Source organism: Parasteatoda tepidariorum, chromosome 7, assembly GCF_982258835.1.
Source record: "Parasteatoda tepidariorum strain Cologne lab strain chromosome 7, Ptep-v5.0, whole genome shotgun sequence".
Classification (NCBI taxonomy): Eukaryota; Metazoa; Arthropoda; class Arachnida; order Araneae; family Theridiidae; genus Parasteatoda; species Parasteatoda tepidariorum.
The window spans coordinates 17,733,159-17,754,790 of record NC_141761.1 but is presented as its reverse complement, the minus strand read 5'-3'; the positions used below and the strand labels follow the sequence as shown (position 1 = coordinate 17,754,790).

At 27.5% G+C, this 21,632-nt stretch overlaps 1 protein-coding gene across 1 annotated transcript; it reads right to left on the bottom strand.

Annotated features, from left to right (window-relative positions):
• Window positions 1–138: 138 nt before the first annotated feature.
• LOC107439031 (tRNA (guanosine(18)-2'-O)-methyltransferase TARBP1) lies at window positions 139–20,678 on the bottom strand. Its single transcript, XM_087167426.1, has 9 exons — window positions 19,394–20,678; window positions 16,914–16,968; window positions 15,852–16,006; window positions 14,053–14,105; window positions 13,397–13,497; window positions 11,566–11,701; window positions 8,590–8,686; window positions 6,689–6,884; window positions 139–3,068 (listed from the first exon to the last, which is right to left on the bottom strand). The coding sequence occupies exons 1-9, from the start codon at window positions 20,450–20,452 to the stop codon at window positions 268–270; spliced, it is 4,653 nt and encodes a 1,550-aa protein (XP_087023552.1). The 5' UTR covers window positions 20,453–20,678; the 3' UTR covers window positions 139–267.
• Window positions 20,679–21,632: the final 954 nt, after the last annotated feature.

The window sequence follows — 21,632 nt, the reverse complement described above, 5'->3', positions numbered from 1 at the left end:
GTTAATGTGATTTATGGAGAATTATGATTTATAGTAATGTGTTATATAGATCTTCTACAATATTTGTCTTCTATTACATAAAAAAAAAAAAATTTCATTTAGCAGCAAAGATTTTAAAACTTCAAATAAGTTTTTCCATTTTTATTCATATAAATTTAGTTGAAAATATTTTCAAAATATACAAAATTTTTATACAACAGCGGGAATAAATATGACACTGACATTACTTGTATAAAAGAAGTATATAAGAAAGTATGAAAGAAAATGTTAAGATATTTTAGTTAAATGCTGTCGTGAATATTCCCAAATGAGTATAGCTCCACTAACATGAACATTTAGTGATCTAACAACTCCTTGTTGGGGTATTTCAACACAATAATCTAGCAATTGAATTAAATCAACTGGCAAACCTTCTTTTTCATGACCCAACAATAAAACGGATTTTTCTGGAAATTTAAAATTTTGAAGATAACAACTGTTCTCTGTTTGTTCAGCTCCTATCAAAACATAATCTTGTTCTTTCATTGAAACTAAATAATCTTTGAGATGATACGGTTTGACCTCTTTAATTGGGATCCATTTATCTGATGAGACAGCAAGTGTCTGGAATTGTTTATCTTCAACATACTTCAAACTTCCAATAACAAACTCTTTGACGCCAAATATTTCGCATGTGCGACAAAGGCCCCCTAGATTTGGTATACGATCACAGAGAGAGGCAACAACTACCAAACCATGTCTCATTAAATTTTGTTTTTTGATAAAAAGTTCTGACATTTGATCACCATCAAAACTTAAAAAATCTTTTAAAGGACAAATCTTTTTCTGAAAGTTATAGTCGAAAGACTCATTCTCTTCTGCGGTCTTTTCTTCCAGAGGTTTAAATGACCATTGGATTTGGAGACCACCCTTTGTTATGCTATTATCATTGAACACTCTAACAGCTTTGTTGCATTCTTCATCAAATAACGATGGCTTAATCCATTCATCAGGAGGAAGATTAACCAACCGAGGCAAATCAAAGAATAAAGTTTCTAAACTAAAATGACATATTGGGCTAAACACAGTAAAATAGAAATCTTCAGAGAGTTTCTTAATATTTCTAGAAAAATTTCCTTGCTCTGCTTGAATTTCATGCATTTCAGACAAATTCAAAACAAATTCATACTTATTTAAAATGTTTATAAAATTTCTTTCCTTACTTATGTGGAATAGTTTTATCAAAGTCATTTGAGCATAAAGTCTAACAGTGAAATTCTGTCCCATACTTTGGATAATAATTGAGGGAAAGCACTGCATTATTTCCCGTTCTGTCATTAGAACTTGATGGGTTACTAAAAGATACAATACTGTAACAATGGAAATAATACAACTAGGCCTTTTCTCTGGTAACTTATATAAAAAAGATAAGTATTTAGCTATCAGCATATTTTCAGTTTTAAGAATATTAAATATAATCCATTCCAGCTGATAACGAATTGAAGGTTGATGGGTTTTATTTTCTAGGGCAACGAAAATTTGGTCCAAAATTTGTTCATTAAAATCTACACTCGTCAGTAAAGGTTGCAGTAAGCATATGGATTGCCAAATTCTGTTTCTCATACGGTGGCTTAATGAGTTGGAGAAACGCGAAGTTCGAACATTGTAATGTTCATTATCGGCATCTAAAAGACCACTGATCAACTTAAATATAAAATCATCTCTAGACTTCTCAACATTTTTAATATTTCGCAACACATAATTAATGATCGCAACTCGAACAAAATATGATGGTTTGGTACAAACTGGTTCTTTATTAATAGGTAGCAAAGAACTGTTTTCTGTAATATAAACTAGGGTATCTTCGATTATTTTTTGTCCTTTTTCATGTGTTGGACCATATGTTAAAGCTTGCACAAACAGTTGCACATAATTAAATTTAGATTCAATTAAGCAAGGAATAGTAAAAGTGTTGCAAAAATGATTAATAACATAATAAAATATACCAAATGTATTTTCAGATAACGTGCTAAAATGGTCAATAAACTCATAAAGGATGTCAAAATAATGGTCTTCAAACATTTTCTTTTGAAAAACCGTTTTAATAAGGGAACACACAGCAGGTCTGAAAGCTTCACTCCCACGAAGCTCCAAGCACGCCTTTAATGACCCTATTAAGGCATCGTGCATTATTTTTGTATCTTCTATTCTAAGTTTGGGGATAATAAACTGTAGGCATTCAATGGCACAAGGTATTGCCACTTTGGGACCGTTATCAAAAGCTAGGTGAATTTTTTCAATCAGTGGTAAGAGTAAATTGGCAAGGTTATCACAAAAAGAATATTGCAAAATATCTGAACATGTGTTCCAAAACTGACAAATTGAATTTTCCACAAACTTTAGATTTTCCTCATTGTCTAGTTTTTTAGTGCCAGAGTTCCTAGTTAGAGAATCACATAAAAGGTTATTGTGAACAGCTTGAGAGATAACAGAAAAGTTGAGGGATTTTAAATCATCTGATTTTCCTGGAAACGAGCAGCAAGTATTTCCTTGTGAAAGGAAATACATTTTATTTGCTATAATCCATAAAGGTATCAAAAGAGTTGGTTTTAATTTTTCATCTTTTGCAACAATTGCACACCTTTCTATTATTTTCGGTACCATCATAAACACTAATTCTTTGAGATTAGGTTCGTGTACAGAAGTGTCTAAAAAGATGAAGATAATTCGGATCTTTAAAATGTAGTTGTCACTTTTTATCTCTGAAAATATCACTTGAAAAATAAACTCCATTGTCTCTGGACAATCTTGAAGGCACTTCATGAGAGGGGACATTAAAACGTGATATTTGTTACAATTTTTTCCCTTTTTAAGAAGATGAATTATAAGTAGCAGTGATGAAAGCAACATAGTAATTGGCATGTACGATCGTTTAGTTACATTCTGCAATACGTCAATAACAGGATTTAATATGACCTTCCACGACAAATTTGGTACATTACAGTTCTCATTTGAAGAAATAATTGATGCATCATTTAACAGTATGAAAATATTACAGATTTTTTCTATCAGCAGGAAATCAACCGAACCTTAAAAAGGAAGGAAAATATATAAGTTGCATATTATATAAATTAATGTATATTTACAGTAAATATTCATTTCTATCTTAGTATGAGAGGAATTATAACTTGACTATGTCAACCTTCATCTATCAAAAGGTACCTCATGATAGAATCAAGTTAACATGACTAGGGAATTGTCATTTAATAATTATAGTGGTAGTTACGCCACAAGTACTTATTTTGAAGGCAATATAAAGCATGATTTATTTTGTGCTCAAAATAATATAAATATGGGAATAATATTAGTATTTAACATTAGAATTACTAAAGGTCGCAGTAGCAGAAACCTTCCGGATATAGCATTGCGTGCTACTGATTAGTTTCCATCTTAATTTTATTTTTAATAAGTAAACAAACATAATGGGGAATTTCTCGAGACTCTTCGATAAGACGTTTTAAAACTTGTTACTAATAAAAATTAAAAAGCTAAATTGAGAATACTCCATGAAAACTCCACAAATTTTTTTAACGAAAAGTTAAAAAAATTCGTGTTACTTAATAACTTAATTATATATGGTTTTATTTTATAAATAATTAGATATGGATTATTTATTTTTTCATTATATAAAATTCAACTTTAATTGAAACAAAGTTTTCATGTAAAATTTTTTAGGATTTATCGTTATCAATTTTGCTACATGTATGTTAGATTATGCTGAATTTTGTAAGTACAGTAGAGTCCTGAATATCAGAGTTTCCGCTTTAACCGAGCTAACAAATATTTCAAGGATTTTTTTTTTGTTCTAGTTTATTTTTTACCTTTAAGACTACCGCCGAAAAAATCTGAATTTTATTTGCCAAACACTCAGGAAAACGAAATCCAACAACTTGATATAAAGAATTTATTGTTAATATTGCCGATAATGAAAATCAATCTAGCGAAGATGATGAAGAGAGTGATGATGAAAATTAACATTAAATATCTTTCATACAGATGGATTAAAAGATATCAAAAGTGCTATTGAATATATAGAACAACAAGAATAAGCGACACCAGCCTTCTTGTTATCCCTTAAAAAAATGGCTAAACATTGCTGAAGAAAAGCGCCAAAGTAATGTAAAACAAAAAACAATTCAAGACTTTTTTAAGTAAAAATTCTTTAATTCTCGTAAAGTGTGCTCTTTAAGTGTTTTTAACTAAGCTTTTTAGTTATAATATGAATAGTATGCAGTGTACTCGTATAAATTTTATATTTATTAAATATACAGTAGAGAACCAATTATCCGGGATGCTCGGGACCATCGCTATCCCGGATATCTGAATTTCCCGGTTTTCTGGATCGACCAAAAAGTGTCGTTAATCGATGTTTTATCGAACCCGAAGTACAAGGAAAAAGTGTAATGCATAAAGTAAGAGAAAAAAAAAAGGTACTCCTAACTTTAAAAAGAAAAAAAAAAGGTAGAAATATAACATTTAAAAGAATAAAAAAATTTGCAAGTTTAGACAAGAAAATCAAGTTTAAAAAATACAAAATTCTCATATTTATCTTTTAAAAATAATTACAATTCCTAAATTAAATAATATAAACAAAACCAATGATTGAATAACGCAATATATTTCATACCTAATTATACGGGGAGAAACGATAAAATAAAAAAAAACTTATTAATCTAAATAAAAATACTTGAAAATTATCGAACCGAAACGATAGTTAAAAAAAGGCAGTAGCATAAATATTAAAACCCGGAACAAGGCAAGATCAACGGAATTCAAAAAAAAAAAAAAAAAAAAAACTAATGATAAAATTTATGAATAAAAAGAATTAATTTATTGAGTGCGAAATTTATCGCGAAAAGAAAAAAAATCAAACGCAGTGGAATCAGAAAAACAAAACTGTAATCTGCTTCATAAAATAATCCTATGTTTAAATTAATAAACAATTCTCATTTTATTTTATTTTTTTTTGTTGATAAAAACAAGATTTTTAATTACAGCAGATGTGATTCCACACCAAGAAAAACTTGCAATTGATATCGCACTTCCAAAGAATGAGAATTTATTCAAAAGAAAAAGATTTTATTTTTATTAGTCGATGTCAAATAAATATATTTTTCTCTTTTCTTTTTCTGTTCACTGATATGCTTGCAATGCATTTTCCCCACCCCCCTCGTAAATCAGGCAGAAAACGAAATCAGCATGCCACACCCTAGAGCAGGGGTGGCGAACCTTTATTCACCAACGTGCCATTTTTTCTAAAAATTTGTTTAATGAAATCACAGACGTGCCGTCAAATAATTTTGACTTCATGATTATTGGAAAAATAATAATACTAAATACTATCAACTCAAAACTCTTTATTTACATTGAAAAGAAAATACATTTTGCAATGCATCAGTGGGACTTCTGTTATTGCAGATAACTTATATTAGGTTGCAAGATATTAGTTTAAGCAGGACTGTTGATTTTTTTGCTAGTTATTTATTGTTAGCTTGATTTTTATGGTTATTAATTGTTCTTTTAGCATTAATTGTTAATTTTTTTATTAATTATTGTTTATTATTTTGTTTGCTTTTTGTGAATTTTAATTTAATTGTTACATATGCTTCATAGTGTGTGTGACATTTGTGTAATAACAATTCATAGTGCAATAACAATTATGATCGGTGGCGTGCCCAAAATATTGTGCCGCGTGCCATAAATGGCACGCGTGCCATTGGTTCACCATCCCTGCCCTAGAGTTTAATTGACGGCCTAAAGAAAAAAATAAAGCATTTCTCCCTTCCCTGCCTTCAAGGTCACGGAGGAAATGACGTTTCTCTGGGAAAACGGGGAAATAATTTTTCCCCTTCCTTACATTTTTCCTCTACTCAACTTCAAGGATGAGTCCAATTTCCGCTTTTTTCGTTTTAGATTAAAATGGCGGGGAAATCGAGCAAAATTTTTCCCGGTTATCTGGATACCGGATAAATGGTTCTCTACTGTATTACATTTATACCTACTATTTTTCATTCCCTTTTTATACTCTCTTTTAACCGAGTTTTTTGGTTATCCGAGTGGTCCCGTGGTCCACATTAAATCGGATAATCGGGACTCTACTATATATATCTCTGACTGTGTTGAGCTTGCAGATAAATTTGGATTTAAGAAGATAGTGCTGTAGATTCCCTCCATAAATTCAGCTATGGGGCTAAAGATTTTAGGCAAACTACTTGAAAACAGATGAAAAATAAGTTTTGTAAAAGAGTGGACAGTCATAATGATTTACAAATTTTATTAATATTTTAAGACTATAGTTGTAGTCAATTTTTACAATACAGAAACGAGAATACATTTCTTTTTTGTAAAGTTTTAAGAAGAATCCTATAATTAAAATTTTACATTCGACTCTGAGATATTTCTATTTGTGTTCAGATTTCTGACTTGTTAGAACAATGAAATTTTTGAATTTTTACATCTAGCAATTATATCTTATAATAATTGTTAAAAAAAAAAACATTTTAAGTACAAGTAACTAAGAAACCAAATTTTAAAAGAAAGATATAAAAAATCAATCAATTTACTGAAATTTTGAAGAAAACTGAAATTTAAAATATGATCAATAAATCACAAATTATTTAAGAACCATTAAGAAAAAACAATACTTTACTTGAACAATTGGAATCTAGGATTCTTTTGATGTTTACATTGCAAAATTCTATTGCTCCACTATAGTTGTTCGAATGCTTCATGAAATTTTCTTTAAACTTGAATGTCATATCTATCCAAGTATCAGTATTTTGAAGATGGTTGACATTTTTAAAAATCACCAACAAATCTGCCAAATCTTCCAGATTAAAAGAACTCTATATTGAAAAAAAAAAAAACTTGAATTATTTTTGTTTATATTCTTCATGACTAGTACTAATACTTTCTAACTAATACTTTTGATACTAATTATATTAATCTTTTTAATATTAATCTCTTCATTGTTTTGGTATTATGCTCTCAGAAGGGAAGTGAGTTTTGATTTCTGCATCAAGCGAAACTTCTGTGCATGTGTTGGGGATATTGATTGTTAAAAGTCAAAGTGGTACAACAAAATTTTTCAAATTTCTATAGGGTTAATAGGGAACATCATGGGCTCATCACAAGCAAAAAAGTCAAATCTAGATATTTTTTTGGAAGAAATCCCTTAGAATCTTTAACTGCAGGGATAAGAGTTAAAGCCAGTTCACTGAGCTGCATGCAACAGTCATATTAATTTCTAGAACAGTTTTGATGCAGTTCAGGGCTAAAAGAAAGATCAGGAGAAAAGCTGTGAAGTAGAACAATCTTTAATCTGCCTGGTTTTCCCATGTATCAAACAGTCATTGCTATCAAGCAGTTATTGCTTCTCAGGTGAACGCCGATGCACAATTATCTCTATTCTCATCCTTACTGACTTAATATTGTCAATAGTAGGCCACTCCTTTCCTCTGGCAACAAAATTATGACTGTGGACTAACCTACACTCGGCTCGGCATCCTCTATCTACACCCATTGTTGGGAGTCAAAGGATTTTTTTTCAAGTTTACCCCTTAACCTTTATATGAATTATTTTTTTACGATTTAGTCTTATTTGTTATTTGCCAGTTTTGTTTACAGATCTTATTTTAGGAGAATTACTGTGTTTGGGAGAAGAATTCACCAACTGCAGGGGAAATGAAACAAAATTTGAAGGGGTAAAAACAGTGAGGACAAATTAAAGAATTTTATTGAACTTATCTCAGTATCTGTGAGTAATTTGTTAACTTTTCCTGCAGAAGGATAATTGACAATATTTCGTCTCAAAACCACAAATTTCTCCCTTGTAAGAGTATTGTTAAGTATCACGACAGTTATTAATTAACTCCGCCAAAGGTAAGGTCAGTATATTGTAATAACATTGTATAATAATGAGTAATGTATAATAATGAGTCTTCAATGGTGACAAATAGCGATGTATATTATGCATATCTGATTATAATACGGGCAGGGCAGGAACCACAAGAAACATCTACAATAAATCAGGGTTCATACACAAAAAGAGGACATTTTTCCCCTGACTTTCCCAGATAAATTTACATAAATTCCAGAATTTACATTTAATAAAAATGTAAATTGTAATTATAAATAATATCGCAATTCTAAGAAAGCATTACAGGAACATTAATCTAAGAAGGGAACTACAGGACATTCCGTGTTTGCTGAATATTGTTTCAACTATAAAGCTTTTCTGCTAGTCATGATCTAGAGTTTGAGTACAATAGACTTCTGGCTAAAATTTTGAAAAACAGGATATTTTTTTAAATTATAACATAGGAACTTTAAAAATAAGCCATTTTATTATTATGACTAATACTAATATTCATAATACTATTTTAAAAATAGGCCATAAATTTATTGACTAACTTTTAAAAAGCACCTTATTTTGTATTACATAAACTATTGAATAAAAAATTTAAGATAATGTTAAAATTGTTCAATTACACATACAAATTTCATAACTAATTATATACTTTTTAAACTCAATTATTTTTTTCAATTTACCCAGTCTAAAAATAAGCAACAGCACTTGAAAATCATATTCTCCAAAACAGATCGAAATGTTGGCTCTTGACTTCTTTGGCAATCAGAAACAATTTTTCTGAAAAGTATAGAAATAATCAATTGCAACTGCTTTACACCAAATCATATTTTATAAAAGCTTTTAAGTAAGATACATTGCAAATAGAAGAAAATGTGTCATCAATACAGTATTTTGAATGGTTTTATTTAAAATAAATATATACTTGAATCATAAATTTATAGAGTTAACTTCTTACTCTAGACATTTTCATAACTATAGGAATTATAAAAATCTTAACATTGAATATTTCCTCTATCCTATAACTCAATTGTTTCGATATAAAGTATTCACAAGACATCCAATCTTGTTTATAAATGGTTATACAACTTTTTTTTTAAAAATTATCAGCATAAAAAATCAAGAAAGACAAACTATAAAAAGCATAATTTTCTCCACTTGAGTATAAAGAAAGTAAATTTTATTGCAAAGAAAATAATACTATTTCTAATTTTGCAATTATTTTGCTTAGAGCAGAAAGTTTTAACAGTTGCCAGTATAATTTTATCAATATATACTTCAGCATGGAAAATTTTTCTAGTACAGTTGCATTAAAAAAATAGCAATTAATATTCTCTCATACCAATATGCAATTAAAATTTATAATTGAGTTCAATTTTTCTTAATAAAATAACTTTAAAGTAGAGTTTCAATAATCTTGGCATAAAAAAAACAGTGAATAAACTTAACATTTTCGTACATAAATTTCAAATGATGATCCCTCAATTCATCGTCTGAAAATTCTACAATATGCTGCATTGTTCATAGGAATTGATCAAAATGAAAATCAAAAGAAAGAGACAAATCAATAATTGTGAAACAGCAAAACACTTCTCTATAAGATTAGTCACAGTATTTGCTGAAAATAATATAGTCTAAGACCTCTAAATTCATTAACATAAAAAATTAATAATATAAAATTGTTAAATGTGTTTCTTTTTCATAGAATGACTGAACTTTCAAAAAGGTTAAAACAATGAATGCTATGGGTAAGGTTATAGGTTGCACCATCAATATAACTAGTAGACAGTTCCTAAATTGGAAGTATTAAATTTTGCACTTTCTACTATCATTTTTGATAAAAATAAAAAGATGTTGGATCAAAAATCTAAAATTTTTCAATTTTCAAACATATTTTTTTTTAAATTTTTTTAACTGTATTCTTAGAAAATGGGATGTTTTAAACACATACAAAAATAAAAAATATCAGGACAAAAATATTAGGAAAAATAAAGACAAAATATTTTACATCAGGAAAATTAAGAATACCAGGACAACCACAAAAAATTTTGGAGACTTTAGCTAATAAAATTAATTTAAATTTGAAAAGTCAAGTAAGAAACATAGTTTTGAACTATGACACTTATAGTTTATAATTTATCCAACATTATAGCTTCTTAACACATACCTATAATATTTAGCAAAGTAGTATATAATATGCTGTCACACATACTTGAAAAAGTTCTGATACAGGATAAAAAAAGTTTTTAAAAAAAAAAGTTTCAAAAAAATGTGAAGAAAATTTTAAATATTTGGGTCATTCATTTCTGTGGTTACTTCTGTTCTAATAAAAATTAAAGTTTTTTAAATTAATTTAAACGAGTCATAAACCTTAATGAATCATAAAATATAAATCAAAACAACAGTAAATTTAGAACAAAATATTACATTTATTGTTCAAACCTTGCACATAGGTGATTAGTCACATCTGTGACCTGACACTCCCACTGTTTCCCAGATTCCATACCTGCCAACTCTTCCGGATTTTCCGGAAGATTTTATTTTCATATTTAAAGTGGTAGTAAATATATACTATTTTTTCTTTTATAAACTTAATTTTTAAATGATTTTGATCACCACTATTCTTACAAAAATTAAGCACATATATCAATATGCGTTACTATCATGGTTGTCAACTTAAGTTTTTTCAAATGCAACGTATTTGTTTGCTTAAAATTGAAGTTTTAATTTCATTTTAATACCACTGGGGAAAATGATAATGGAAGGGATTAAAAGTTTGCAGGTATGCAGATTCCCAAGTTTATAGTTATAGAAATATGAAATAATCTTAAATAACTTTTTAATTGAGAATGTATTTAAAATACTGCACTTATAACAAAAAACTATATAAAAAATTTCAATGTAATTTCCATGTCAAGGTAAATACCAGTAACCAGAATAATGGGTTACAACAGATAACAGAAACAAAAATACCAATAAATTTTTCGGAAAAGCAGCAATATGCTATTACACTTCATGCATCTTTTTTGAAAGTGCCATTTTATTTAGAACTACAAACACAAGAGCATACTTGGGTAAACAATACAATATATTCAACTATATTTATTACTAAGCATTTGTCAAATTTTTGTTATATACTGAGATCAACACACAATGTCATATATGTGGGCCAACAGAATTTATATAATTTGACAAACTATTAAGTAAATCACTATATTTATAGATTTAAGCATCTAAAATGTGTTACAAATTTTTAGAACATATAGTCTCAAATGCATGGGAGTATTCACAATAGAAAATAATAGTTAAAAAATAAGCCTAAATCTAATTAAAAAATTTGTGCATTGAAATTCCTGCATTCTCACAAAATAATTCATATTACTAAGCATTTGTCACATTTGGAACAAAAAATGTGTACTGCAAAACTAAACAACTATTTGAAAGTAAAATTATTATGAAAATATATGTAGAACTAAAATCAGTCCTTATTTAGGTGAAGAAACACAAAATACACTTGCTTTTGAGAAAAATGGAAACAAAGTATATTATAAAATGTTTTGTTGTAAAAAAATGAGCAAAATAAATATTTTTTTAAAAAACCTTTTAATTTAAAATAATAAAAATTCACTTTTATTTTATAGAAATAAAAATATATGTACCTAATGTTTGGTATATCTTTAATGGTCCAAGCAGGAATACTATGCAATTTGGTTAAAGCAGATATTACATGAAGTAATGGTGCTATTGACCATGATTGTGAGGCAATGATGTGGAGGAAGCTCTTCAAAAATAACACTAAAATTCAATTTAAATATGCTGTATACAATACTGAAAATATAGCCAAAAATAAAAACACTCATTTTTCGCAAAATTTATGTAAAACCACTATCACTAGTAATATACAATACTATTTTTATAAAATCACTTAGTTTTTGTAAAAAGAAAACTTCAAAATGATTGGACTTCTACATAATTAAAAAAGCAAACCAGATAGTTTTCACACACAGCAAATGTCATAATAAAGGGAGTAATAAAAGAAAAATAAGAATTTTTTTTAGCAGATTCAAACAAATTCTTCAATCATTAGTCCTTCTTTGAAATTATCAAATTGTTTTGACCATTTATATTTTCTATTGAAACATTTTATTTTTTTATATTTAAGAAGCAAAAAATATACAAAAATTTTAAAACTTTATTTATTTTTTACTTTATTTATTTATTTTTTACTTTATTTATTTATTTTTTTGATGCCATGAAGAATATAAAATCAGGGTTCACACTCAAAGAGAAGGAACTTTTTCCCTCACTAAAATGTAATTAATTTACATAAAATCTTTATGAAAACGAAATTTACATTTAATAACTATGAATTATATTTAATGCAAAAAATAAACAAACATAATAATAAATAAAAATAAATATAGTTTTATATAAATTAGATTACTTTCAAAGATCATACAAAAAAAATTTTTTAAAGTAAAATGAAAAGTAAATTAAACATGTCAATATCAAGATTTAAATTTAAAGAGTAAAACTAGCTATTAAAATAATAATGTGATTTTTCTAAAAAAAATAAAATAATCAATTTAAAACATTTATGTAAAAATCAATGATTAAGATAATTTGCATGAGAATGGACACCTTTAAAATGATTATAACAATAAAAAAAAATAAAATATTACAGACTTAAATCACAAATCCAGCAAGGTAAATAATAAAACTATTAAGTGCATTTAGTCCCTCAGATCACACTAACACGAGTAAGAATGTGTCAAAAGTTATCCCTTCATCCTCTTTTTTTTTTTTAAATTCGTGATTTTTCAAAAACATTTTTTAATATTTTTTTCTTCTCCTTTAAAAAATCTTTATATTTGTTTTCATGTCTTCTCCATATTTTTAACTTATTTTATGGATTCTATGCATTTGCATCTTATGTGCTGTAACATATTATTTTTCTTAATTTTCTTTAATATTCTCTCTTTCCCTTTATCCTTTTTGTCTATTACGTTGCTATATATATACGTATATACATATATATATAAAACCTCTGCAATTAAAAAATTTAAAACCATTTCAGTTCTTTGAAGGAATTTCAACTGGACAATTGTCCTTCTCTTCCTTCCCTTGAGTATAGCCATGGAAATATGTACATTAATAAGAATATACATTTTATACAATATAATAAAAAGTATACTATTCTATATTTAAGTATTTCATTATTTGAGTATAACAATTACTATCTTAAATTATAATAATGAATTTTAAAGAAATTATGAGAATGAATTTTAAATTTTGTGAGAAACACAATATAGAGATGGATTTTTTGCGATTGCTTTTTTTCTTTTTCGCAACTTCATATTATAAAATAGTGTTTCTTGAAAAAGCAGTATTATTTAAAACATATGCAAACTTACAAAAATCTATACAAATATTCAATGTATTTTATTAATTTGAATATAATGCAACTAAAATTTATAAAGAATGTTTTACCTTTTTCAGTTTCCTGTGCAAAGGCACTGACATAATTATTTAGGAATATAGAAATTTTTTCTGATGAAAGAAACATAGCAAAATTATCTTGCTCAGAAGCCCTAATATAAGAATAATATAACATCTGATTAGATCAAGATACTGATAAAAATACAAATATAGTAGATGTCATTAAAAACACTGGTATGTGAGAAATAATCAAATTGAAAAAATATAGTTAAGTTTCCTTTTAAAATAATATAACAATATACAGTAGGGAACCGATTATCCGGAACGATCGGGACCATCGCTATTGTGGATAACTGATTTTTCCGGTTTTCTGAATCGCTACAAAAAGCCGTTTTTTTTTTATTGTTAAACCCAACTAAAAAAATAATATTTAGAAATAATCTTAAAAAGAAGAAAAAACGATGAAGTAATACTCTAATGATTATTTCCAAAACGATGGTAAGGTAAACATCTTTCAAAATAGAAAGAAAAATCCTAAAATCTTATGAGGAAAAAAAAATTTTTTTTTAAAAAATGGCAGGAAAATTTATCAAATTTCGTTCCGGTTTTTTGGTTTTCCGATTTCCGGATAACGGGTTCTGTACTGTATATGAACTTTTTAACTGAATAATAAGAAAAAAACTAAATTGAATAAATAAATATATCACCTTGAAAATAAAGTTTGATCATTAATTGCTTCAAATAGGAGCGTGATGAAATCCTAAAACAATAAATAAAGCAACAATAGATAAAGTACCAAAGAGCAACAATAAATAAAGTATTTCTCAACTTTGTTCTTCTTTTTATTTATTAAAAAACGGAATGATTTGCAAATGCAGAAATATAAAAACAAATATTCAAACATGGTATAACTATGCAAGCACTGATCTTTTTAACAACTTGAACAATCGTAAAGGTTAAAATAGGAATGGTTTTAGGCATTATGTATTACCCGGTTATGTTTTTAAATTTTAAAATGGTACAAGTATAAAGCACATAAAAATTTTATGTAACTTTTCATGTATATGAGAAAGAAGTTCCTGGCTTGAAACCAATTGGCATTTATAAAATACATATGATTTGTAGTTCATATAAAGGTATTCATTTTGAGTATTAAAAGAAAATAAATTACACAAAGCCTAATAGATAGAATTAATTACTTAAAATAAAGGAAATACTTCTAGATTCTTAATTATTTTCTAGCTACACATATTTATTTACAAAAAGAAGTAATATATCTTAGTAGTTTATTATATATTCTATATGATGTTTACAAAGTTTTGATATTATTGTTAATAATTTGTCCTAATAAAGTGATATACTTGTAGAGACAAGTACAGTGACAAAAAAAGTAAAGTGACATTCTTTTTTTAAAATGAAATACTCTGTATCAAGAAAATTAATAATTTAGATAAAATAATTATTAAAATTTTATTCTTAAGATTAAAAATTATTTGCTCATTGACAATTTCCTTTAGGTTTAAATTTATAAGTGAAAAAAAAAAGATAAATTTATTTAAAAAAATTTATGCCCAACTATTCTTGAAGTTGTTTATTTAGCAACTGCTTAAGAAATGGCAGAAAATACAAAACTACTTCGTAACATCAAATTTTATTTTATACACCTTTATTTTACTTATCCTTTTCATTTATATTGGATGAAAGTATCAAATTGGATACGGAAGCAGGGAAAAACAGTTGTGCCTCTATTAGATGCATCGACATTGTCATAAACTGAATACAGCTGAAATTGTATTTTTAAACCTGAGTTTAAAAAAATTTATTCATTATCTAAAAATAATTTTATGAGTTTCAGCTATGTTAACAATAAAAAAAAATTAATATACTTATTCATTTCTCTTTGGTGCTTATAACAGAATTAATAAAGAGAACTTTTATGATATGAATTTTCACTAAATATTTCTTTAAGCATTCCGAATCTAAAAATTGTTAAAAATTTAAATAACTTAATGATGCAGAGCATGAATTTTGTGTTATAAGAGTACCAGACAGACAAAAATTGTTGCTCATCACTATTTTTATGAAAAAATTAACAATTTTTCAAACGATAACAGATGTAATATCAAGAGCTTTTTGGTGCCACAAACTATAAAAAAAATTTAAAACTGAAAATCCCATTTATTTCACAGTAATAATAAAATAAGGTTACTGCAAGGTCTAAATATCATGAAGAAACTCTAAAGAGTTACAAAAAGAAAATACATTTGTTAATATTTTTTAAAATATGTCAAGGATACATTTTTCTGGTTGCATTTCCCCAGAAAAAAATTTATCCCTTGCGTATTATGAATCAAAAAGGTACAAAATAATTACTAGTTTTTAGCTGTCTTTTTACTACTAACTTCTGGTTATAGTTAAAAAGGCAACTAAAAAATAATCTATAGTTTATAGAAATAAAAGCAAAATATTTACATAAATAATTCAGAAAAAGGTAACAGTTCAATACCTCTGAATTTTCTTTTAAAATAGCATTATCTTCATAGCTTAATTGAAAAGTAAAATCCAACGTCCATTTAACCACACAGCGACTTTCATGTTTTAGCATTCTGCGAAAAAGAATCATGCACCATGAAGGACTCAGACAATTTCCATGCTGAGGAGCTGCAGTAAGATATATGCATTTTGATAACAATTTTTAAACAAAACATTTTTCATAAATAATTTTTAAAACATAAGCTACAAATAATTTTTGATTTGGTTATTTCAGAAGACATTCATTTTCTAATTAATAAATGCGCTGTTTCTATAGGTTGTAAATGTTTTCTTTTTTTCTAAAAAATTTACGATTACAATACATTACAAGATGAGAATTTGATTTTTTCCTTAACAAAATCGACTTATAGATTAGAATTGACATTTGGGGAAAAAAAGTTCCTTTGAATTATCAAAAAAAATAATAATAAAAAAATAGATTAATCAAACTTTAAGGAATGAAGAAAAAAAAGCAATGTTAAAACTGGAATTTTCTCCTAGGTTTTGAAAATACTTTGAATTATCTGAACTTTGAGTTATACACATTAAAATAATATAGAGGGTTTGGTTATATTTATATAATTTTAGAAAAATTCATATTTGGATTTGGGGCTCCTTGGAGTCTCATCCCTAAGGACATCTTGTAAAAACATCATTAAGAACAGTTCCTGCATTTAAAAATATGGTAATGAACACAACAAGGAAAAAATAGTTTGATAACCACATATAAGTACTTATTTAAAAGATTCTTACATTAGCTATTAAAAACGCAAATGTATAGTTTCTTTTTATCGAATAAAATTTATTTTCATATATGTAAATGACCGATGACAATAGAAGAAATGCGACTAAATAACAAAACAAATTTTTCCAATAAATTTACATTTCAGAATTTTAAATTTAATTTTTCTTATCATCAAGACTGATTACATCACTCTTAATTTTGAGAGTCCTAAAAAACATTATTTTTATTTACATAATTATATACTACATTTAACATCATTATATACTACATTTAACATCATTATATACCTACAGCACAATTGTACTATTCTGGAAAACTTGGGCAACACAGGCTTGATAATATGTATCTGCAAAAAAATCAAAATAATAATTAGTAAAGTCACATCTTTTATGTGATTCACGTGATCAGTAATAAACTGCTCATGTGAATCACATCAATGGCACTATTGCAGACATTTTTTAGCATTACTAAAAAAAGGTCAAAATTTTTTCATTCTAACGTGCAGGAATTTTTTTCTCTACTTCATGCACCTGTACTTTTCTCGCGATTACATCATTGCATTTTGCTTTAGTCATGTTCAACAGAGGTGAATTTTGCCGTTTTCTTTCCATTTAATAAAACAATTTGCCTTTCCAAAGAAAGTTAAATTTTTTTCTAATTCCCGAAAAAAAAATTGTTTTGACACGATTTCCCACCTATGCAAACGCGGTTTATAATTGCACACCATGTTTCATATTTTCAAAATTTTACATCAAATATTGTGATTCATATTCAAATGATTTAAAAGCCACTAATAAGATTCCTGTTCAAGTGACTTAAAAATTAAATGCAGAAATTTGCATTCACATGAATTTAAAACTAATAATACCCAGAGCTCATTCTAGGCAGAAAAAAGAGCAGGGTGCAAAAGTTTAAAAAAAAGAGCATTATTATTCTAAAAAGGCAATACTTTCCTTCTATGGGCTTTACACTTTCTATTAAAAACATTGTCTTTTTTTTTTTTAACTTGACTAAAAGTACCACAGCAATCATATTAATTGCTAATTTTTATTAATAAATTAACATATATGTATGAGTTAATGAGCTAATTAGCTTAGTCATTTATTTAAAATGCATGCATATATTAATAAAATAATAAATGTATGTTTTTAAGTGTCTGTAGTTATGATTTAATAATTAAAATGATTAATAATAATCATGATTTAACGATAGTGAAGTAACTGCAAACTTTCATCAAAGACAAGTGCACTATTTTTCTTTCCCCATATAAATCTATGTATTGACAGCAATGAAACTAAATAAAAAGAGTTGAAAATAAAGAGGGGTTGAGGAAAGAAAGGGCAAAAAGGGTATGGTGTCTATTACCAGGGCACTAATTTACTTCAGGGGCAACAGGGTGGATTCTTTTGACTAAAAGGGCAGCAGGGTGCTGCGCCCGGTTTACCCTGCCTAGAATGAGCTCTGTAATACCCACAACGAAAGGGGTATAATTAAAAATGTTTTTTGCATGCATATTATTCTATAAACATTTTATGCAAAGTTATAATTTAAATATTTTATGACTCTATTATCGATAGTTAGCCTGTTTTTTTTAACCCATTTTGAACTATAATAAAATGCATGCCTATCCCTCTTATTATACATCTTAGTAAGAAATCTTCAAAATTATGTCTTAAATAATCCCTTTTTTCAATTATATTGTATAATATTTTATACTTAAATTAATAATTTTAAAAAAAAATTTCTTTAAATTAATGCTTTTTATTTTTTAATAAATGAATGATAGGGATATGCAAGTGAAAATAATAGCTTATATGTATATCCCTTTCCTTATTTCTCAGCAAAAAAACTCTGAATCACACTGAAATCACACTTTTAAAACTATGAGACTCTAAAGAATGTAGAATATCAGGGTTCATTATAAATCTTGTACTGTAATAAAATAGCTTTCAATTCAGTTCAGTAGTAACTCAGTTCTAAGTAATTGCTATTAACTAATTAATTGGTAAGATAAGTTATTCAATTTATGTATTTCAAATAATTGATAAATTTAATCAGTAAAATATTATTAAAATTCCTTGTTACTAATAGTCAGTTATATTTAGTAATTAGAGTACAATTTAGAAGGTATTGATGATGGCAAATAAGTGCCTCAAATTTAATTTTTTCATTACTATTTAATCATTAATTAATAAATATATTATCATGACAATATCAACCAGATAATCCATGATGCACTCTTAGACTTTGCCCATTGCTACTGAATTTATTGAAGAAGATTTGAAGATGTAATAATAAAAAAATTGCAAATAAGTATTACCAAACATAATATTAGATAGTGGTCAAGTTGCAAAAAATAAAAATTGAAACTAAAGTTAATTCCAAGCATAAACTACACATTGAAACAGACATAAAACATTCCATCTACATATTAAACAATCTCATTGATAATATAGTGATAAAAAGATATGTTCTTTTATTTCGATGCTTATGACTGCAACTGAGGAATTTGATATTGAATCCTTTTATTGTCTTTATTGATTATGTGAAGTTCATGTGCAAATGTCTGGAATACTTCACCATATAACTAAAAAAGACTACCTATAAATTTCAAAATATAGCAGCAAAACAATAATTTTCAAAATAAAAATGCATTTTATATTTTTTATAATTTGATTCAACTTTTAAAAAAACTTACTTAAATCCAAAATAGAAATAAATTATAAATGCATGAACTTAAAAAGAAAGATATAAATTAGTAATATATGTACCTGTTTTTCTTCCAAAGTTTCAAAAATATTAATTATATCATCCCAAATTCTTAGGCCATCAGTGAAAGCTGTTGAAATGATGGTTGATGTAGTATTTCTTGCATTTACAGTCACATTAATACTCTCTGTTTTAGATAACCAACACAAAATTGTCTTAAATATGTTCACAGCAATTTTTCTAATATAATAAGCATCTGATGCTAAACCAGACTGTATAACATCCCAAAAGAGAACATTTTGGACAAAAAATAATTGAAGACCCTTTGATATACTAGAGATATACTTAGTAATTGAATACACCAAAATGTATATAGCATAATTATGACTTTGTGCGTCATTGCTTTGTTCATACTCAAGCTGAACGCAATCCCACATTACTTTAAATATGCTCTCTGTAATAAAAACATTACTCAATTTCAATACAACAGGAAGAATAAAGTTTGCGAAATATTTAATGGTTGATAAATCAGAAAATGATAAGTTGCCAACTATGCTGATAATCAGTTCAGCAGTTTCATGATCTTGTATAGTAGGAAAACAGTCCAGAAAACGAGAGAAAAATTTCAAGACTAGATAAATTTTTTTGTTTAAACAAGAATCGTAGCTTTGCAATTGAATATTTTCTTGCAACTTATTATGGGCAAAAAATTCGCTTATATAATTAAAAGTCTCTTTAACTAATTCTTCTTCGGTTTCAAAAAGCTTGGATAAACAAGTAGCAGTATCCAAAAGTAAAGAAATGTTTGAGCACTCATCGTCATTTTCAACTCTCTCAGAAAGAATACATTTTACATGTTTTGTGAAAAGAAGGTGAGTAATCGAAAGTAAAATCGTTTTGCAATCGCTACTTAAATGTTCTTCTAATTTATAAAATTTATTGCCCAAGAGATTTTCCTCTTCACATTTCTCAAAGGAATGTACAATGCCTAACAAATCAACCAATATTTTAGAATTAATAATGCATTTTTCCCGTAAAAGCACATCGTAAATACATCTCAAATTAGATAAAACCTTCTCCTCGTCAAAATATTTAAATAAAGTATTAAGTTCACCCTCCATATTTTCAAATGTTGCACATAGAATAGATAATTGAAACTGTACAATAATCCAAGTAAATCATCTAGTTTTTGAATTATAAAAACAAAGTACATAAATTATAAAACCTTTTATCTATAAACATATTTGATATGATTTTAAAGAACAAAGTTTTTAAATGGATACAAACATAGCTCGATCAGCGCGTCCACGCGTGAAATCAAAACAAAAACAAACGCTCTGAAAATATGTTGCCATTTAAAGGAAGATAAAAAAAAGAAAGAAATCGATAAATTATTTAAAGTGCGCCGCTTCAGTTGTTCTTTCATTGCTTCAAATGGAAAAGGTCCCGCAGTGGACTGATCGTTAAGACACGGTTCCCAGCAGATCACCGAAGTCAAGCATCACTGGCTACGGTCAGTGTGCGGGTGGGTGACCACTTGGATCAGTCTGCGTAGGGACCGAGGGTGTGCGGTATTGGTCCTCGTTAAACTGTGCTACCGTAAAGTGCTCGACTTCGCGCGCAGGTCGTTGGGCTACCGAAGCGGGGGTGCCATCCCCTCCGCAGAGGATCAAAATTGTGATGGCATGTCTTCGGATCATCCTCCGGGATGTTTCCCAGACCGTCGCCAATAGCCCATTGTGCAGCTCTAGTGCGACGTAAATTAACAACAACAACAACAACATCAAATGGAAAAGCTCATGTTTATAAATTTTTGTATTCGTTACATTTTAATTTAAACCTTTTCGTCCTGTATGTATTGTTTTCAAAATAAACAAATCCAATCAGTATTTGATTGTTAAATACATTTCTTTTGCGTTATAAATTTTTTCTCATATCCTTTCTATATTTCATAACATCATAGCAGGCCTGGAACGATGAATATTGTCCTTGCTTAATAACAAACGATACCTTTAGCTTCCACGGTGTTATATTAAACTAGCCGTTGAGTGACCCATACTAAGCTAGGCCTTCAATGTCTTGAGCTTAGGTTGAAATTTGTATTTTTTTTATTTTATTAACATCATTGTTGGGCTCTGGATAATGAGTTTTCAAAATAGCTATCATAGCAAATTTGCGAATTCTCTCGAATTCATCTGTTGTTTATTTAGCTGAAAGTTACATTATTGTTGGAACGTGCTATTTTGAAAACTCTGCAAGTAAACTGAAATATTGGATGGTGCATTTTTTCAAGCTAAGGCA